Source organism: Mauremys reevesii, linkage group 15, assembly GCF_016161935.1.
Source record: "Mauremys reevesii isolate NIE-2019 linkage group 15, ASM1616193v1, whole genome shotgun sequence".
Taxonomy (NCBI): domain Eukaryota; kingdom Metazoa; phylum Chordata; order Testudines; family Geoemydidae; genus Mauremys; species Mauremys reevesii.
Window position 1 is genome coordinate 24,035,753 of NC_052637.1, and position 21,035 is coordinate 24,056,787.

Here is a 21,035-nt window from a genome sequence, read left to right on the forward strand (position 1 = left end):
GGTTTTGAACCACATTGTTTTAATTTTTTTAGTGAAAATAGTCAACTGGGTATTGAAAAAATATACATAACAGCAAAACAACATCACCTTCTGAAAGAGGTTAGAAAAGGCCATTTGTTAACCACACAATACCCAATAGGCCAGTCCTCAGCTGGGTGTAGATGCTTTGAAGTCAATGGAGCTGCACCAATTTCTGCCAGCTGAAGATCTGACCCTAACCCCCCCAAGCAGCACCGTCTGGCAACTTCCCTCTCCCTTTGGGCCTGGAAACATTTAGCCTGGCTGTTTTGCCAACCCTTGAATGACAGCTTCCCGAAGGAGATCACTATTTATTGTTCTAGCATCCAGGGCTTTGAATAAGTCTTTAAACTGGGACAGAGGTCTCTCAGCCACTCCTTTCTATTTAATCTCCAGCACCCCCTAAATAGCCCCTGCGTGCTGGGCTGTGTTCTGGGGAGGAGATAAAGATAGGAGCTGTCTCTTTAAATACTAGAGGCTGCGCGCTCTCAGGCCACCGTGACATATCTGGGCGTTGGACTGGGGGATGAATAAACAGTGAATGCACCAGATCTGTGGTTTCAGAGAAGGGCTCCGATCCGCCAGGGATCCCCCTTTCAACTCGACCCCACGCCACGAGTGGCTTTTAGCATCCTCTGGGATCCTGCCCCTGCTGGAGGCACTTTAATGCGCGTTGAGCTGGCTTCCTAGGAGCTACCATTGCCAGGACGGGCGGCGCGCTTTGGAGTTTGGTAAGTCCTTGGTGGTGAAATCCCAGGGGAGCTCTGCCAGCAAAGCCTCCCACCCCCACCAGACAAGCAGAGAGAGGGGCGCTTTCTACTACTGCCCTTTCTATTCCCTGCGCTGTGACTCATCTCCAAAGCGCCGCGCAATTTGGAGACGCGCGTTTACAAGAAAATAAGCGAGCGGCAAACATGCGCAATTGTATTCGGATGAGCCTAACGCATCGAGACCATTAGAGAGCCAGGCTGGCTTTGCATCTGCGGGCGAGCGCGGGAGACAGCAAAGAGGCAAGAGACAGAAGCAGCAGCAAAAGCAAAGGCTGGTGCATCTAAATTAGGCTGACACGTCTCTCCGGGACTTGGTGAAGCGCTTGGGGATCCGCGGGTGGATGAGTGTTTGAGGTGCAGGGTGAATGGTTTGGTTTCCCAGAGGATTCAGGAGAACAGAGGGCGTGTCTGTCCTCCCCCCAACCGGGCAGAGCTGAGAGGGGGTAAGGAGCTGGGGTTACCGAGCTCACCCCATCTGTGTGCTCCCCCTCCCCCCGGGCTCAGCCCCGGAGCCATGCTGCGCCCTGCGGGTTCCCGGAGCGCGCGGCGGCCTCTTACACGGTGCCCGGCGGAGCTGGCACTTCCCCTGCTGCAGCCTCCTGCCCCTCGCCAGAGAGCAATGGGGAGGCTCCCCCTGCTCTCCCGGCCGCTGCCTCGGTTGGAGGCAAGTGGACGCAGCCCCCCCCCCCCATGTGGAGCCCCAGGCCAGTGGCACGGGTGCCCCTGCAGCCCCCAGGGCTGCAGCCGCCTCGCCCCGCTCCCTGCACAAGTCGAAGGGGGTCGGGAGCAGCGCGCACACTGGATCCTCTGGGGACGGGGTGTCTCCGCTCATACACTGGGGGGGGTGTCCCCGACCCCACCCTGTGGCGTGCGGTCGCTTTGGGTGCTGCTGGGACACACACTGCTCCGCCAGGCCGTGGGCTCGCCTCCTCCCCACGTGGGCTGATGAGACACGCGGGGGAGGGGCGGAGGGAAGCGCCGAACACAGCGCGATCCAAGCGGGTGTGAGTAAAAGTTCCCCGCTGCGGCGAACTAGCGCGCTGCTTTTGCCTGCGGGGTTATTTATAGCCGGCTCCGCTGCCTGGCCGGGCTCCCTCTGCCTGACCCAGGGACACACCCTGCGGCACCGACGCAATCCGGGGCGTTGTTCCTCGTTAAAGGGGAAACTTTATAACTTCGCGCCTTGCCCGCCTCGCCTCCCTCTCCGCAGCCCCCTGGCTCAGTTCGCCGCGGGCGAGGGGACTGGCGCGTACCCGCACCCACGGGCTGGATTTGCTCCTTTGCTTCGGGTTGATCTTTTGGGGCCAGTCGAGCCTCTAGGACGCCGCTTGGTGGGTGACTATTGAAGAGAAGTAAGTAGCAGCTGCACCGCCCAGGAGCGGGTGATTTTCGATAGTGGAAGCGAGGGGAGGATTTGGGGGAAGACGAGGAGGTCCCAGTAGTGTGGCAGTGTAGGGTCCCCCCCTCCCCCAATAGCTGTCTTGCCTGGTGGTGTCTGGCTGCAAATAAATCCCCTTCATCTTCGGGGATTCTGCTCGTCTGTGGGTCCCCTGTTGCTTGGTTATGCTGGTGTCACCCGCTTGCTCTGTAGTAATCCCTGCGCCAAAGCCACTAGCTTGGTGTGTCGTGTGCGCGCTTTCTTTAAAGCAGATTCACTCCCCTATACGGATTCCACGAGCCTGCTTCAGTCCTGACCTCACTTTGTTATAATTAGGAACCGTTTGAACCATTGAAGAACGTTAGCTGGGTGTTTGTGCCCCCTGAGACCCGCTTTGTGTTTTTGTAACCTGGTTGATTCCCCTGGGGGGGTGTGCACGCACTGGTGCTTGCAGTGGGGGTGTAGCTGTGTTGCTTTCTCCGTGGAAAGGCTCCCAATGTACAACACACGCACAATGCGCCGCATGCTCATCTCCCTTTCTTTCCACAGAGCGGTTTCACCCGCTCTCTTGGCCTTGCTCAGCTAATTGAGAAGTGCAGCCGCGGGAATGGCTGGGGCATGGCTCTCATTAAGGGGCTCCTGACTTTAATGGAGTCCAAATGTTGGCTGTGAAGTGAAGAATAGTGGCTTTGTGGAATAACGGTTTCCAGTCCCCCTCCCCCTACCTGAGCCTCTGAGCTAAAAATATTTGATCAAGGGACTGGTTGGGGTGGGTTTTTTTTTTTTTAATATTTAAAATCTTTGGCTGGGAACCTGGGCTTTCATATTGTCGTGCTGCTGCTTTAGGAAAAAACAACCCCTTATTTTAGCTTTGGCTAATGACACTCCCAGGACAGGCTGAGCTAAGTGGAAATTTTGAGGAATGTAATGGAATTTGCATTTCTCTTTGGATCACAAGCCATCAAACTCTGGACCATGAAACTTAAAGCGCGGAAGGTTAGAAGGGGTGGAAGGAAAATTAATGTAGACGTTGAAGGTTCCTTGATGATTCACAGCATTTATTAGAACATTCCCAGCCCTTCTCTGGGCACCGCAAAGAAAACCCCTCGTAGATAGGTTTGCTGCCCTTTTCCAAACCGGGTGATGTCTGGTGTTTCTCAAAGCTGGCGCTTTCCTTTTCAGGCTTGCAACATTTGTCTCTAGTGCTGTAGAGCCACACCACGGATTTCTGTCCATCCTGGGAGCCTGTCCCTTTCACACTGTAAACCCCAGTTAGCACTTTAAACATCTCCCCTGACCCCTCCCAATAGCTGCATTTGTTTGCCAAAAGAGATGTTGCACTGGGGAAGAAATGCATTTAATACAAATTGTTGAGCCCCTTTGCTTATTCTCTGTTGCTGCAGTGCCCCCTGCTGCCTTTTCGGATCTAGTTATCCCTAAATACTGGACACACCCCACATAGACACAAATGCAAAGGGCTGACTGCAAGGGGTTTTGCTGTCACTTAAAAGCGTGTCTCTTTTTTCCCCCCTTCAGATATTTCCAAAACTTCAGCCAAAATGCTCCTTTTGTTGCTGGGGATCATCGTGCTCCATGTTGCGGTTCTGGTGCTGCTCTTTGTCTCAACAATCGTTAGCGTAAGTACAAACGTTATCCTCCCTCCTCCCCTCCCCTGTGATCGATCCCCATATGGGAGCATGGGGGTTGAGTGTCGCCCGTGGGTTGAGGAGTGCGGGGATAGAGAAGAGGATATTTGTCGCTGAGCGTCACCTTTCAGAGTGTTTTCTGTAGGAACCCTCTGGTTTCAGCCTGACGTTCTTTAGCAATCAGAAGTCACGATCTCCGTAATTGAGGTCTTGGAGCACTTCGCACATCAGGCCACCCTCTTGAGAGCTGCATGTGGGTTAATGTTAGTTTAGCGCAGCAGTGGGGATCCTACCTTAAAGTAGATCAGAAGCCATTGCAGAGTTCCACGTGTAAGATTTGTCCATGTAGATGAAACCAAATTGTGAAATTAAAGGGTACTCCTCCAATACCAGATCTTAATTCTTTCAGAGGCCCTGTATGTATTAACATGGCCAATCTAGGCAGACATGTTTGTGAGGGTTTTTTATTTATTTATTTATTTATTTTATTTATAATGCAGAGCTAGTCACTTCCAGACTAGCTTTCAAAGGGCTTTTTAAAAAGACCTTAAAAATCTCTAAACTGGTTGGGATTCATATGGAGCAGTTACTGTAGCTTTCCATGCTGCCAAGAAAACGCTGGAGAGAAGTGAAGTGTTTGAGAGCTTTGGCACTTATTTAAAGAGAATAACAAAAGTCTCCTCTTTTACGCAGTTGAATCTAAAACAAATAAAGAACAATGCAGAGCGTTTTCTTTCCAAACTCAATTGAAATAGGTGTGTGTGTGCGTGCATGCGTGTGTGTGTAAATGTAATGCATGTGCACACACTGAAATAAAGACGAGACAGAAATAACCAAAGCAATGGGAAGAATGCAAAAAACAACAAGAATGAACGTGCATGATTACGTCGAATCCTTTGCAAGTGCATTTAGTTGAGCACAAGCTTATCTTTTACTTTGGTAACTCTGCTCTGCCTCCCCCCGGGCCTTTGCTGCCACCTCTCACAGATTTGTGGATCTCTTTCAGCAATGGCTCATCATTAACGGGCGTACGGCAGACCTTTGGCAGAACTGCAGCACTCCAGAGGTCTCGAGTGCCTTTCATTGCGTAACGTCCTCCACGAACGGTGAGTGCTCTGACATCTCGTCTGTTTCTTCAGCAGTGGAGGTTTTCATCCCTTTAACTCCTCCCCCATGCCTTTAGAAATAGATATGTATTGCAGAACAATCTCTGCAGGCTCTGTCTGGTACAAGTCAAGCACGATCCATCGAGGGGCTTGGTTCTGTCCCTCATGTGAGTGGTTCTTTAAGAATTGTTACTCAGGTGGTTTTGTCGATACTGCTTCTGGAATATGGTACCTGACGAGAGGTGAAAGAATCAGGCCCTAAATAAAGATACAGAGCAGGGTGGAACTGAGGGAGAGGAATTTAACTAATTTCATGTAAAGGCTGCCATTCTATCAATGGTTCTTCTGGATTGCTCCTTACTTGTATCTGAAGTGGGCACATCTCACCTGTTTTGGAGGGCCTCTGTCTGTACAGCAGCTCATGACACGTTAGAAAACCAGGGCTTGATTCACTGTTGCACAGCGCTTTTGTGCAGTCATTTACACCGTGCTGACTAGGTGGGGCAGGATACCTACTTTGCACTGGTGCGCATGGCTGCATGAGATGCTGTGCAATGGAGGATAAGGTGCACGTGGCCTGATTCTGGGCTCAGATGTGCGCATGTGAGTCATGGTGAAGTCAGCGGATCAGATTCCTGCTCTCTGTGGGATCTGCGGAATCACTCTAGATTTATGTTGGTGTAATTGAGAGCAGAATTTGGCCCATTGAATTACTAGTAGGGGAGAAGCCAGGGGTCAGCTCCTGTCCCCGGCCATGCGACATTCTGTATTTGTGGTATGTTGACAGTGCCCTCAGCCGCAGGGGGGCATGACCCCATGTGACCTCTTTGCAATGTGCTCCTCACAATTATTCCTACTAGGTAACACCTAGAGACACAAACATGGGCAGCCCTCAGAGTGGGGCTTTTTACTGCTGTGACAAGTGTGCAGTAATCATTCTAGGCATGCCTCTTGTTTGCTGAAAGGGATGAAGTGTTAAAGGGCCAAAGCAGAGCAGATTTGCTCTATGAAAAACACCTGCTGGGTCCTTGGGAAAGCCAGTCCCACTTCTTTTTATACTTCCTGCCTCTAGGCATATTGCTAAGCAGCCAGGACCGATCTCCAACATTCCCCTCTGCCAGTGGTTAGCCGCTACTCCCAGGATGGGTCCCAACTCCCCCAGGTATGGTTCAAGTTACTGCTCCAGATGGTCACTTTATCCCAGGGGGATGGAAGGAGTTCGAGGACAGTTGACCATTGCAGACTTTCCCTGCTCCATCTCCGTTACACCAATGCTTGCTGTCTACCAGTGCATCCGACGAAGTGGGTATTCACCCACGAAAGCTCATGCTCCAATATGTCTGTTAGTCTATAAGGTGCCACAGGACTCTTTGCTGCTTTTACAGATCCAGACTAACACGGCTACCCCTCTGATACTTATACGCTTGGTTATTTCTGTAGTGTGTATATTGGGTAAAGTGCAAAATAGGGTTTTTGTATAGATCACATTTCACTTTTAGTTGCACTCGTGTATGGCTGGAGTAATTCAGCGGAGTTGCTCTAGACTTATACTGAGCACAGGGAGCCATATCTTGCCATCAACTTTTCAGACATGCCAGCTATAGAAATCAATGGGAGCAGAGCTCTTCTTTAAGAACTAACAGCTCAGAATTACAACCTACGAGTTTCAGAGCACAAAAAGTCTGCGTAGAAGGTAGGGGCCAGGTTCCGCTCTGCCATACACAAGTGTAAATCCTCAGTGACCCCATTTGATTTCAGCCAGGGTGACAGTGGTGTCAATGAGACCAGGTTCAGGTGTGTAGGAGAAGTCCCATGGAAAGCACATTGATCCAAAGCTCGCTTCGGGTAGTGCCGTGCCTCGCGCTTTGATCAGCTGGCTTGCCCACGTTGTGTGAGGCCAAGGAGTTGCCTCTGTACATTGTGGGGACAGAATTACCAAGTGATGTAGGGGAGGCAGTGTGGTATAATGGATAGCACACTGGACTGGGGCTCAGGGGACCTGCATTCTAGTACTGGCATGCTGAATGACCTTGTACCAGCCATTTCACCTCTCTGCCTTGGTTTCTCCCTCTGTATATAGGGAACCATGATCCTGACCTCCTTTATAAGCCACTTTGAGATTCACTATGTAAGAGCTAAGTATAATTATCTGGACAATTTTTTTAGTTGAGCGATTGGTATGGGGTCTTATTACTATCATTAAAAGAGAACTGGATAAATTCATGGAGATTAAGTCCTTTAATGGCTATTAGCCAGGATGGGGTAAGGAATGGTGTCCCTAGCCTCTGTTTGTCAGAGGATGGAGATGGACGGCAGGAGAGAGATCACTTGATCATTACCTGTTAGGTTCACTCCCTCTGGGGCACCTGCATTGGCCACTGTCAGTAGACAGGATACTGGGATAGATGGACCTTTGGTCTGACCCAGTACGGCCGCTCTTATGCTAGCTTTAGGAATTTGCATCTTGACTTTCCTCTCAAAATAGTTTGCTCCCAGCATATCCCCAGTGAGTTCACTGGAGTCACTACTGTAATTGAGAGTAGAACCACATCTCCGGTCTGTGACCATGTGACCTGCTGCCCCTGAGATGCCAAGAAGGGAGAAGGGTCTTAAGATTGAGCCACTAGATTGAACATAACACTGATGCTGGGGCTGGTGGGGGACAATTGCCATGTGGAAAAGGAGAGCATTGCGGGAGGTGTGTGCAGGGAGTGAAGCCTTTGTGTAGCTTGGCAAGTTCTTATCACTCTCCACCCTGCAGGGAAGTGAGTCTCTGATGTAATTTTCTAGTAGGAGTTTTCTGGAGATCAGGTTTTAAACACTCCAAACTAGCCGATCTGCTGGTAACGAAATACTCGTGGGGACCCCATGTTGGGAGATAAACGCAGGAGCTCGCCCTGCCTCTAATTTTAACTGTACTTAAAGCAGTAGCATGTTTCTCATCTCGGGAAGAGGCTCAGATTTCGAAGGTGTTGGTGGAGTGGTTTAGGCCCCCTTCACAGCCTTCTAGCAACACCTAGTGGCCACAAGTCAGACCAGCTGTGGAGACCAGCTGGAATCTTCTGTTAGGACACTGCAGATTACTGTAGTTATGTCCTGAATCAGCATTTGGCAATATTGGCCTTATACTGCTATCTGCAACGTAGGCAGGCTGGTTCAGATTCACTCATGCATGCTCAAAACCGGCTGTACATGTGCTTAAAATAAGGGCTGCAGTAATTGCGCCCTGAACACAGGGGCATCCTTTTTTTAAAAAAAAGTGGGGGAAAAACTGTTGCCCTTAAAAATGTGCCTATTACTTCGGATAACTAAATAGCTTGACCCCAGTATTTACAGTATGAACATTTTCTATAGGGCAGCCTAGGGAATATTGTAAATAACAAGATAATCTTACCCTAGGCAAGAGTTTTTTAAAGGGGGAACTCTTTAGCTACTTGTGATCAGACCTGAATGCTGATGGTGATAGCAGAATAAATCAAAGACCTGGAACCAGTGAGGGTGGAACCCTTTTAGATCCTTTCAGCTGATTTATTTTTACTATTAAAGGCACACAGTTGAGCAGCCGGTTAAAAATTGGACCTGCCACTGCTAGTTGGATATTTGGATTGCAGGATGCATGCATGTACAGTGGTGCTTTTCCTGCTTATGCCCAGCTGCTCCATTTTTGTGAGCCGGTGGAATAATGAAATGTGAGCTACTTCGAGGAGTTGTGACCTAAACCCAACACAAGCCAGGAAAATTCACATAAATTCAACCTTCCATTCGTATTTGAATGCTGCTCTCCTGGCATTTGCCTACATGAAGCAGGGTTTTGCATGGGCAAAGGGGGTCTGACTACATCCATCCCTTTGCAGGGTAAGGGCTTTCTGCATTAGCTAAATTACTATATAGAATGGTAGCACCAAGGATCCTCTGTCTTTGGCCAGAGGCCCTACGGTGCCATTTTCCAGGCAAACACAGAACAAAAACACAGTCCCTACCCCCAGAGAGCTCACAGTCTCACTCTGGCAGTTGTTTTCCATTTTGCTTGAGGCTGATCTGTTTTGTTGTGTTTTTTCAATAGAGAAAATATTGTGTGATATTTTTATTTTCTATGTAAGGTAAGCTAATCTGGCCCCCATTTGCATTGTCTCTGAGCACCTCACGAGTTTTACTGTAGTTTTTTCCTCCCAATCCCCCTGTGAGGTAGGGCAGTGCTATTATTTCCACTGCACAGGTGGGAAGCTAAGCACAGAGACTCTAAGTGATTTACCCAGGGTCACACAAGAAGTCTGTGGCGGAGCATGGAAGTGAGTTTGGGTCTCAGGTCAGGAACCTAGCTGCTGGACAACTTCCCACCCCATCTCCCCCCAAAGAACTGGAGACTCTAAATGCTCTTCTTTTTTGGGGGGGATAAATCACATTAACACCTCCTCCCTCAATATAGTTTTCAATTTTTTCAACAGCCGTATTGTTTCCATCTTCTATGCTACTAGCTAAAAGTATACTTATTTTCACCCCTCCCCGCCAATACAAAGTTATGTTCCACATGAGTCCAGAGGAGACTCATGGGAATGTGTTTCCAATACCTATGCCATGACTGTTGCACAGTATCCTAAAAAGCTTTAGGAAAACATTTATCTTTTTTCTGTGCCTCTGCCAAAGCAGTACTCAACATTTAATAATGTGGCACTAAATTCCGCCCTTGGGGGCAGATATGAAATTCCCATTGAAGAATTTGGCAGAAATTAGTCCTTTGGTAGAGATGATTTCCGCCCCCTCCTCCCCGCCCCAACCCATCATAAGAGTTACGTCTGTATTGTGGAGTAATCACTTGCCAGATTTCCCCCTCTTTTGCTAAACTCCCACACCGCCTCCTGCAACATTCATCATGATTGTTAGCAATTAAACAGGGCCTGATCTTGCACTTTGGAAATGAATGGGAGTTTAGCCATTGACTTCATTGGGCGCCACATCAATTTCATAGTGCTTATACTTAGACTGGAAACTCTGTGTAGCAGAGTCTGCATTTGTACAGCACCTGGCACAGTGGGGTCCTGGTCCAGATGCTACGAAGACCTCATAATAGTTTGTTCATAGATCCCAGAGCTTCATAAATGTTAGAGATTGGAAAATGGAGGCACAGAGAGACTAAGGAACTTGCTCAAAATCAGACAAGCCCAGTTCTGTCCAACTTCCACTGATTGGTAGTTGAGGCTGAAATTTTCAGAAGAGTTTAGAATGTTGGGTGCTGAAAGCCAAGCCATGTGTCTCCTAGCAGGGGATGGTGGGTGCTTTGGAGAACATGGTCTTTGTTTAGTGCCTTCGTGGGAGCTGAGCTTACTGGAAGATCTGGTCCCAGTGGTGGGTGCTGAGCATTTGAAAATCTGGTCCTGAGCTTTTGACATTTCAGCCTGTGCCATGCAAGTCATGCCTTTGAAATCGGTGGGTGGCACAACCAGACCCCAAGTTAAACATCTGGGACAGAACCTAGTTCTCCTGCCGCCTAGTGTTTAGGTGCAAGCCACTAGCCCACGGTTCCCCCATTTGGAACTTGTAAACTTTCAGCAGCTGGTGGGGTTGGCTCCCAGTCAAAGCTGAATGATGACTTCAGGAATTTCTTCTGGAGCATCTGAGTCTGACAGGCATGTTGCAATACTACGGAAGGACGCTTGGAGATGAGCAAGCGTCACAATCAGTGTGGGATGCCCCGTTCCTTTGGCTTTCATGTCTGTGGGCTGATTGCTTTGTTTGCAGCATTTACTTGCTAGATAATGTCATTTTTCAAGAGGCTGAGAATTATGCCAAAAATGTTGCAATCGCTGCTTAATTCAGGCTGCTTGGCATTCCTGGAGCAGATTTATCTGAGGTATTCAGCACTGAATCCCAGAATTGTATATTTAACAGGCTATGGGTCAGATGCTCAACTGGCAGGGGCGCTGGAACAGTTTGTACAGTGCGGGTGCTTAGAGCCATTGAACCAAACTGTAAACCCTGTATATAATGGAAACCACTGTAACCTTGTATATAATGGAAACCACTTCAAGCTAGGCAGGCAGAACCCTTAGTTCCAGTACCTATGTACTAGGGTAAATTTAGTGAAGTCTGGAGTTATGCCAGCAGAGATTTTTAACCCTATGAGTTTTAATGTTCTTAAGTAAAGCTGGACAGAATTTTTCAAATTTTTTTGTCAAAAATTCCCCCTCCTGCCCCTGCAAAAAACCAGAATTTTTCACAAGAATGTGCAGATTTTTTCCACCTTGCAATTTTTGTTTTCAAACTTTTTTTTTGATGGAACCTTTAAATGGACAACCTGCGCCCCACCCACCCCCGCCGCTTCAGGCTTGTTCAGGAACATATTTTTCCTGTTTCCTCTTTCTGTTCCTCAAATTGCCACTCTGTGACTTTGTTGGTTGGCTTGGTCACTGCTTGGGACTGTGGGTGTCCTTCAGTAATTGAAGGGATTGTTTTTTTAAAATAATCCCATGGGAACTTTGGACACTGCAAAGCAGATGGTTACTAAGCACCACGGGAGGGAAGGGACTTGCCAGTTTGCTGATCTGATGGCCACCATCCTGGCCCATACATCAGGAATTGGAAGGGGGACCTGTACAGTTAAAAGCATAAACTGCTAAGCTGGAGCTAAAAGAGCCAAGGCTCACTTGCTGCAGGCCCATAAGAAACTCCTGCCCTTCTGTGGATTGGGCACCGAGCAGGACCTGTGACACATGCCCACCCGTGGGTTCCACTGACAGTTCTGAAGATGGCTCTTGCAACACGTGGATACCTCACAGCAACACAGCCTCTGATCCTGGACTGTCTGCTCTGCATTGCTCCACTGGCGCACCATGCTCTCAACCTTGCATTGAGCCTTGGAAGCTTTTCTCCTGGTAGAGCGACCTTTGAATGGTGTAGACTAGAGCCATTGTAGTGGCTCCCCTGCCACTCCTGGCTGCTGGCATGAGGAGTGTGGTGGGGGAAGGTGGTATGTCCAGTGCGCCCCTGGACCCCAGCAGTCCCTAGCTGCTGGGACTAGCCTAGCACAAAGTGCCGTACATTCCCAGGAAAGCAGAGGAACTCTTAGGCCCCCTCCTGCTGCTGTGCTGAGCGCTCCACATCCACTGCTGAGTGTCCGGGCTATAATCCGCATAGATGGGAGCCATGCCAACGCAAGGCACCATTTACTCGGGGGGATCACTAGTGATTTGCACTGGTGCAGCTACAGCAATGTAGCTACATTGGTGGCTAAAAACCCCAGTGCAGCCGAACCCTGAGCCACCCAGAGCCATGCAGCAGAGCCAGGATTAGAAATCCGGAGTTCCTAGGTCCCCTGCCCTGACCACTAGGCTGTGCTTCTGAGTTGCTGGAGAGATCGTCTTTTTGGGGAAAATTATCTCCTCGAATTTGTAGTGGTTGATCACACTGCTGTGACACAAAACCCACACGAAAAGCAGGGAGGTCAGTGGAAGTTGTACATGTGGAATAAGTGCACAATACTTGACAGCAAGTCACACTAGACTGGCTAAGAAAATTTTGCCCTTGCCTAAGACTGAGGCTTCAGATGGATTTTCTTTGCATCGGGACAAGCAGGACAGAAACATAGCACTTGAGTTATGGTTGCATAATACAGTGATCCCTGCAATTTGACCTATCCGCTATTCTTAATAAGTGTTCCACTATTCATATCTACTTTGAAACACATGATGCAGAAATACTCACTGCTTCATAGCCTTCTCTCTGCCTTCTCATTGAATGGATTTGCCATCCCTGTGTTTAAAAGGTAAAGATAAAAAGTAGTTTTGAAACACACTTAGATAAAAGTGAAAGGTATTCTCAATGTTATCTTGTTAAATATCTTGTTAAAGTCCCAGTGTAAATTAATACAGGTTTTCTTTTCAATTAGCTACTTAAGGATGACAGAGCAAAAGGAGACAAATTAGCAGGGAAAGGTAAATACCCAGAAGGCAAATTGTCCACCTAGCTGCAGGAGACAACTGCAAATGTCTCAGCTCCTTGTTTTGATTTGTTCCCACTAATCTAAATTAGGAGTAATTCCAGTGTAGGATATGCATGGAGGCAGAGAGCTGACATTCAGTCTCCTATCCTGTTAGTTCATTAATTTGCACGAGGGACCAGATCCTCAGCTGGTGTAAATCATCATACATCCATGGAAATCCATGTAAGTGCTGCCTTCTAACACCAGCTGAGAATTCAGCTCAAAATTAATCTGCTAGAGTTCTCCAGGTTCTCCTGATGGTCTTGTTAATGGGTGCAAGTGACCTGGCCCGAGCCAGGTTATATGGATGCAACAGAGAGCAGAATTTGACCCAAAGTGTAGTAGCTTAACCAGAGCAGACCATTGACTAAGTTTCCCAGTGAAGTATTGTGTAATGTGGTCTGAACAGACGTTTCAGGAGAGTACCACTGATTGTCTGTAAAAAGTCCTATTTTCTCTGTGTGGGGATCTTCCCTGCACACTTGTCTTTGGTGTTGCTCTCCACCCATGACTAAAAACTGCATTAAAACAGTTGCGTGACATTTCTCTTTGGGGCAGTGTCTAATTCTTTTATTGACAGCAAGTATAAATCAAACATATGGGCAAAAAGAACTGCATCACGGAAATAGGGATACAGGAAAATTCTGCTTGGCTACCCTGATCTAAATCTGGATTGGAAAAGCTGGACCAAGTCTTAGAAAATCTGTTTCATTGGTGAGGTGGATGCTTTCCATGGCAGGGTGGGGCCTACGCTGTTAATTTCTGCAAAATGTGTCTATTTAAAATGTTTGAAAGGTTTGTAGTGTTTCAGGTTGCGAAGATAGCCTTCCAAATGTGACTTAATTCAGCGTCACCTTTCTGAGCCTCCAGGGCGACAGCCAACCCCTGCCGCTGCTCATAGCTTTGCCAGACAGCAGCAGAATGACATTAACAAGGCTGTAGTCAGTTTTGCCAATGCAGTACTTAGTGCCTAGTACTGTTAATGGAACCCAGGAATCGTATTGTCTTTAAGTGTACTAATCATCACATGCAAAGGCTGGTCCCATTCCATTTACAGGCTATGTTTAAAGATGTCACTGTTTGCAGTAATTCAAGCTCATCAGAGTTTCCACTATGAAAAAGGGACAGATTCTGATGGTGGTAACACCACTGTAATTGAGGAGTAACCCCACTGAAGTCAATGGAGTGCCTCCAGGATAACACCAGCCTAACAGCTTAGAATCTACTTAGGCTTTGGCTACACTTGCATTTCAATTTTTCAAAGCGCTGCAGCGCAGCGCTGTCGCAGTCAGCAGCAGCGCGCTGGGAGAAAACTCCAGCGCCTGTCCCTACCTCACCTCCCTGTGGGGAATAACTGACAGCGGCGGCGGGAGCGAGCGCGCTGGGGGGGCACACTGGCGCTGCTGCGCGCGCGCGCCAATTTAGCGCGCTGCAGAGTGTTTTCACACCCTGCTGCAGCGCTGCAAATTTGTAAGTGTAGCCAAGCCCCCAGTGTCTACTAGCATCTAGGCAACCATAGCTCTTGAATTGCTTCCCACAGGGCAAAGTCAAGAATGTAGCTGTATTAAAACTTACTCTTGTTATGTGGGCTAAAGAAACATTTTATTTTTCAGTCCAATTTTTACAATGTTCTATACTGAAAAATCAAAGGGATGTTGTCTGCTTAAAAGCTACACTTGTCTGAAGTTTTTTTTACCTACTCTGTTACAAACACCTGCGGTTCCGGTAACTGTATGAGATTAGCAACGAAGAGTCCTGTGGCACCTTAAAGACTAGCAGCTGTATTGGAGCATAAGCTTTTGTGGGTGAATACCAACTTTATCAGTGTCTGACGAAGTGGGTATTCACCCACAAAAGCTTATGCTCCAATACGTCTGTTAGTCTATAAGGTGCCACAGGACTCTTTGCTGCTTTTTACAGATCCAGACTAACACGGCTACCTCTCTGATACTTGTATGAGATTAGAAGTCCATGGTATCTTTCTCCCTCTTCTTTCAATTTAACTGAATAATTAGTTTTTCTACATTCTCCTGTATCGCGAGTTAGTCATTTCCCCCTGTTTGAGTTTCTTTTACCCAGCAATGGGGGAAAGAAAAAAGTATCTGGGGGGGGGGGGAAATGTGATTGTAAAACCACAAACATTGTTGTGGGAGGACTGAGGGTTTGTCTACACTGCAATCACGGGGTGTGACTGTAACTTCTGTAGCTACACCTGACCTAGCTCTGATCTGGCAAATTGGGGTACTGGAGCAGTGAAGCCACAGCAGAACAGACTAGCTGTCTGATTACCCAGGGTTCTAGGCGGGTTTGTACAGCCCACATGGAAGCCTGGGCTGCTGCAGCCATGCTGTACCCACACCTGCGCTAGCTAGATTAAAGCTAGCTCATGTATGTCTAGATATGTAGACATCATCTCAGAGGAAGGGTGTAGTGCTAGAAACTCCTTTTAATATATTTTTTTTTAATTGGTTCGGCATGGAGCTAATCCCATGCCTAAATCTTTGCCGGATCCGGGCAATAGATTTCAGCTGGATGATGTTCCTTATGATACTGGTGACATGCTAAAAATAAAATATAAATGTGCAGTGTCAAGGGTGTTTCTTAGTCATCCCTGTCTTTGACATCAGTGGGAGTTTCCTGGGGTGAAGTCAGGGGTGAATGTTTTCTGTGGTGGAAGATTCCTCGCATTAGTCATTAATGCAGATTGCAGTGTGCTGCAATTCACGTATAATCTCTTCAGCCAAGTTCCAGTGACTAATGTCACGTTCTTTGGGTCATTCCTTGTGCTGCACAATGAATGTAATTCATTGGCGTGTTGTAATACTTCCCTGCAGATGAGGGATGTCTGGGACAGATTCACCAGTAGCCTGAAGTGGCTTTGCTGAAGTGGTTTATGGCTGCGCTTGCATTGCCAGAGTAGCACAAAGCAGCTGGAGCATTGTAGTGAATCTGGCTCAGTGACTGTATTTGATATTGGCTTCAAGTTGGGAAGAAGTATCTGATGGTGCTAGCACATCTCTCCTAATCTTTGAGGGCTGAATCCTGTCTGTCCATAAATAGACACGCTTAGCAGGGCGAGGGGCAATGAAAGAGATTAACTTATTTGTAAGCATTTCGGTGGCATTCATCACCGTAGTGCCCAGGCACCTTGCAAATAGCGATGAATTTATCCTTGTATCATCCCAGTGGTTGAGGGACGCATCATTATACCCATGTTACTGATGACAAAAAAACAATGCACAGAGAGAGTAAGTGACTTGCTCATGGTCATCCAGTGGGTCCTAGGCAGAGCTGGGAATAGAACCCAGGGACTTGTTTCTCTCCACACTTGCACTGGAGCAAAGCACGAATAACTCCACTGAAGTCGAAGTGACATCTCAGCTAGCTTCTCTGCAAATCACCAGAGTAACTGAGAGCAGAATCAGGTCCCAGATCTCCTGATTCTCAGTCCAGTGTCTTAACCATAGATCATTCTTTTGCAAGACCCCACCCACCCCCAGTCTCTGTCTCTCTGTCTGTCTCTCTCAGGTTGCTACAGCAGCTATGAGGCTGCAGGAGCTCTCGCTGCTCCAGGAGAATCAGTGGCTGGTGGACTTGCATGGCAGCAGATCCATGAGCCCAGGCAGGCCCACAAACTGCATTGCAGGCAAAAGGAGCCTACTTGGACCTGAGTTGCATGGTGCACAGAGGGTGCAGACAACCTGTTCTCCCCCCCCCCCCCCATAGGACCCCTCTCCAGATTTTTCCCTCCTCTGTACAGCAGCAGGATTCCCCCCCGACTACTGTTGTTGGGATGATGGTGGGTGATAGAGAGGAAATGGCAAATGTCCCCTCATACCTTGGCACTGCTCACTAGGGATTCAGTTCTGCCTGGCAGGGGGCTCCCCAGGGTGTATTGCATTTCCATCCTGGTTGCTCTCAGGAAATATCACGTGTGCCAAAACCCAGCCACAGATACAAGCCTGAACCCGGGAGATTTACAGAGAAGCTAGTTGAGACGACATGAAGCTGGTAGTGAGAAGATGCTTCGTTTTTTCCTTGATGCCTCTAGTTTTCCAGTGCCAGCAGGGCACTTTAATATCTAGACGTCAACCTTCAGGGTCCAAATGGATGAGTTAGTGTGCATCCAAACCACAGAGATCTGGCCACTGCATATCGTGAATTGAGAGGATTCCTCAAGAGTAGCAGGGAAATGTCACTTTGTACTCCTTGGGGGAGGAGGTGCAATCTAGCTAGCAATGGTAGCAATGAACTGCTGCTTTCCGAAGCTCAGAATGGCATCTTATTGCAGAGTGGGAAGCCATGCTGTGTCTTTCACCCTGTTCATGCAGTGCACTTGTATATGAGTCTAAAGCTCTAGAAAGTTACGTAGCCTTCTGGACAAGGACCTTTTTCAGTGTGGACTGGAGGGAAAGGCAAAGAGGAGGGATGAGCGAGGCAAAGAAAAGAGGACAAGGTGGGAGAATGATCCACAGCTAGAAGGCAGGAGATGGCGCAAAACAGGAAGCCCTGGGAGGGTACTAAGAGGTCCGTAGCTAGGTACCCAATTCCCACTACATGCTTATCTGCATCTTTAGGCACCTAAATGCCTTTAAATATCTGGCTGTGGGTGACTATCTTTTGGTGCCCAAAATACCGTCTGGAATTTTCCAAGCCTAATTGGGCATTTAGATACATGGCTCTTATTAATTTTGAGGGGAATTGTGTGACTGTGCTTTGCTGTGTTTCTACAGCGCCTAGGACAGTGGGAGCCTGGTCTGTGACCGGGGGTGGGTCCTCACCTCTACTGCAACGTAAACAATCTCTCACTTGCTCTGAAAATCCTGACCATTAGCCTTAACTGCTTCATGCCTCAGTTTCCCCAGATGTAAAATGGTGCCGATAACTTGCCTTATAGAGGGATTGTGAAGCTCAGTTCAGTCATCTTCTGCATCCAAGGATGGCAAAGTACGATATATTGTCATGGGAACATACTCTAGTACATGGGATTGATTTTTTTCCTTAGGTTTCCGTTCTGTTTTCCATATGCCTGCGATAGCGTACTAAGCTGATGCCTATTGAACTAGTATTGAACTAAGAATGCCCAGACTAGTCTAATGGAATGCAACAATAGGCACAAACATTTCTTGCAAGTAATGTGGCAACACTGAGAATGGGGATCATTGTTAAACAGCATCTGTGGATAGTGGGTTTAAGTGATCAAATGTCCCAGGGAGAGCGCTGCTAGGTGTGCATACCAGTCTCCCCAGTAGAGTGGTGGTGGTATCTGCAGTAGAGTGACACCCAAGATCTCAGCCTCCATTGTGCTAGGTGCTGTACACACACAATAGTGCACAGCCGTGCCTGCTGTGAAGAGTTTAGTCTAAGGCCTTGTCTATGTGGGGAAATGTTTTGGTTTTGTATAACCTAAATGTTAATTTAAACTGAAAGTTATACCAGTATACCGCCCCCCCCCCTTCCTCCCATGCGCACCCACCCTGTGGACACTCTGATTCTAGTATAAGAGAGACTCTTTTTTCAGTTTAGCTTATGTTGCTTGGGAAGGAGCATAATAATACCTGGCTTTCAGCAGCAGATCTCAGAATCGTTATTTTTCATTTGCAATGGGGGAAACGGAGGCACAGAGAAGTGAAGTGATTTGCCCAAGGTCACCCAGCGGGCCAGTTGCTGAGCCAGGAATTTAACTGATCTCCTGAGACCCAGTCCAGTTCTGTACTTTGGTTTAAGCCACCCTTATGCTGGAATAAGAGGGTCACTCTGGTATAACTTCCCTTCTAAACAGGCAGACCAAGACTGGGGAGTGGAAACCTAAGCACAGAAAGGGGTGAGTTGCAGAGCTGGGAACAGAATCCAACAGGTCTCCTGACTTCTAGGGCAGCATGCTCTCTGCAGGACCACCCCACCCCACCTCTCCTGATACGAGATGCTACAAAGTGAGCGTTCTTGGATGGCCGTAGGGCGTGGTTAGGGTTGCTCTTCTGCAGAGGGAGATGGGTGAAGAGAGCTCAGGAATGTCCGTGATCTCAAGCTGCACTCCCTGGGATGTTTGCCTCCCTCATACACGAAGGGATTGGACCTAGAGGCCAGGGCAGCAGTAAGGCATGTGCATGGGCTGATACAGGCTTACTGGAAAGCTCCTCTGTGTAATGCTTAGCACCCTTATCGGTCAGGAATCTTGCAAAGCTCCTCCGGGCTCCTTTATATTTACCAGTCCGTAAAGGAGAGGAGGCAGGCATGAAAGGGGGCCTGGCTGCATTTTCTTCATTCTTTCATTTAAAGGGAACAATTCTTGCTCTTCTCTCCTGCCGACAAAGTGGAGTTTTATAATTGTTTAATTCCAGGCTCCTGTTGCTCTCCAGTGTGCTCTTTACCTGTTGTTGCTGGGAGTTTGTCCAGCCACAGTGTGAGTCAGAGATCTGTCAGGAGCCCTTGTACCAGGCTATACCTGACAGCCTCACTGGAATGTCATGAAACAAAACCGTGTGGTGCTTGCCACCCACGGGATCAGCGCTGAAACTTCCGTCTGAGATTCCTTACACAGGCTGCTCGGAGAGGCATCAATGGGAGGCTAACACGAACCTTTCCGATTGCTGCAGGGATCGTGGGGGGTGGGGAACAAAGCAGAGGGAAGATTATCATATTTATGGTGCCAGCCTTTTCATAGGAAAATATGCAGGTGGATTAGCAACCTCCCTAATCTCTGGCTGCTTTACAGGTGTAGGGTATGTCTGCACTGCAATCGTGGGGGGTGAATGCAGTTTACGTAGACAACCCCTGGCTGGCTTTAATCGCGCTAGCTCGGGTACCAATAGCAGTGAAGCTGCAGCAACGTGAGCTTCCACGCGGGTTGTGCTGGTCTGCCCTGGGTAATCACCCTGGCTAAGCCATATTGAAGCCCAAGCAGCGGCTTCACTGCTCCAAGCAAGCAAGATTAAAGCGAGCCTGGGTACGTGGACAGGCTGCAGCCACACCCCGAGACTGGTGTAGATGTTGCCTGCTACTCTTGGCTAGAGGGTGTTTGGTATCGAACAAACCAGCCATGAGTGAACTGTATCTGGATTGAGCTGGGGGGCATGTGTGGGAGTCCTAGATTCTTTCATTCAGATGCCCACCCTCATGTGTATTTTCTAGCTATTACTAAGGCTATGTCGACACTACGGACCCTACAGCAGCTACAGCTGTGCCGCTGGAAGGTCGACAGCGATGGGGTGTTCAGCAGACATGCTGAGCTCAAAAAGGATGAAGTTCACATTCTTGATCCGTGCTTGAAAAGCAAGATCCTGCCTCTGCAACCCACTTGTAGAGTATGTGGGGTGGGGGGGAAGTCTCTCCCACTAACAGGCTTAGCCTGTTAGCTCAAAAAGTAGAGGCTTGTTTTTAATGAACCTTGCTGACCTTTTCCAGCCCATGGTCCTTAAACCGTAGCGTGTTACCCTAACATTCTTGGCCTTTCTTCCCCTTAGTTTTGTGTATGCCTTCCAGCTCATCCTGGAAATAAGGATGTAAACACTTGGCTGGATAGATGCTTACCTAAATTCAGATTAAGCCCCTTGATCCACTGTGGAAGCCACAAACAACCGTTTGTAACTGTTTGAGATGATGTGATTCTGAGGAGCCGAGAGCAGATTCCATTAGCCCCAGATCTCTCCACTGGAAGTTACTTTGTTTATCATTTGAAAAATACACGTCTGTAGGGCATAATACTAAACCAGGCGAATTAACGTAATTCCGGGGGCAGTGATTGGCCAGCAGCACTCTGCACTTGGATGTTGGGATATTCAAAAGAGACTAAGGTAGTCAAGTTGAAACTCACTGGGACTTGGGCACCTGCCCCCATTAAAAATACTAGCCTTCATCTGTTGGTTTCAAAGCACTTTACTACCTTGCAGGGTGACCAGACAGCTAATGTGAAAAATCGGGATGGGGGTGGGGGTAATAGGAGCCAATATAAGAAAAAGACCCCAAAATTGGGACTGTCCCTCTAAAATCAGGACATCTCATCACCCTACTACCTTGCGCAAGTGTCCTTGTGCCCATTTTACAGAGGAGGCCAAGAACCCCCATCAAACGGCAGGTTTTGAGTATGGCTGCAGACTAGAACCCAGGCTTCCTGCGTCTCGGACAAGAGCACTGTCTGCTACA

The 21,035-nt window shown here is 48.2% G+C and overlaps 1 protein-coding gene and 1 long non-coding RNA gene across 4 annotated transcripts in view; one reads left to right on the forward strand and one right to left on the reverse strand.

Moving 5' to 3' along the window:
- The first annotated feature begins 519 nt into the window (after positions 1-519).
- PMP22 (peripheral myelin protein 22) overlaps positions 520-21,035 on the forward strand; it is a 32,320-nt gene continuing 11,804 nt past the window's right edge. The window contains exons 1-3 of one of the 3 annotated variants that reach the window (XM_039501911.1): positions 520-749; positions 3,703-3,803; positions 4,819-4,918. In XM_039501911.1, coding sequence (XP_039357845.1) covers positions 3,726-3,803; positions 4,819-4,918 — 178 coding nt within the window. In that variant the 5' untranslated portion in view covers positions 520-749; positions 3,703-3,725. Of the gene's footprint in view, positions 750-919; positions 1,029-1,827; positions 2,141-3,702; positions 3,804-4,818; positions 4,919-21,035 lie in introns of those variants that run through there. The other 2 variants (XM_039501912.1, XM_039501910.1) reach the window with 2 other exon arrangements.
- Positions 4,782-21,035, reverse strand: part of LOC120383715 — a 43,837-nt gene continuing 27,583 nt past the window's right edge. Inside the window, exons 2-3 of the long non-coding RNA XR_005588505.1 lie at positions 12,617-12,664; positions 4,782-5,176 (exon numbers count right to left, since the gene is read on the reverse strand). This is a non-coding gene — a long non-coding RNA (uncharacterized LOC120383715). The remainder of the gene's footprint in view (positions 5,177-12,616; positions 12,665-21,035) is intronic.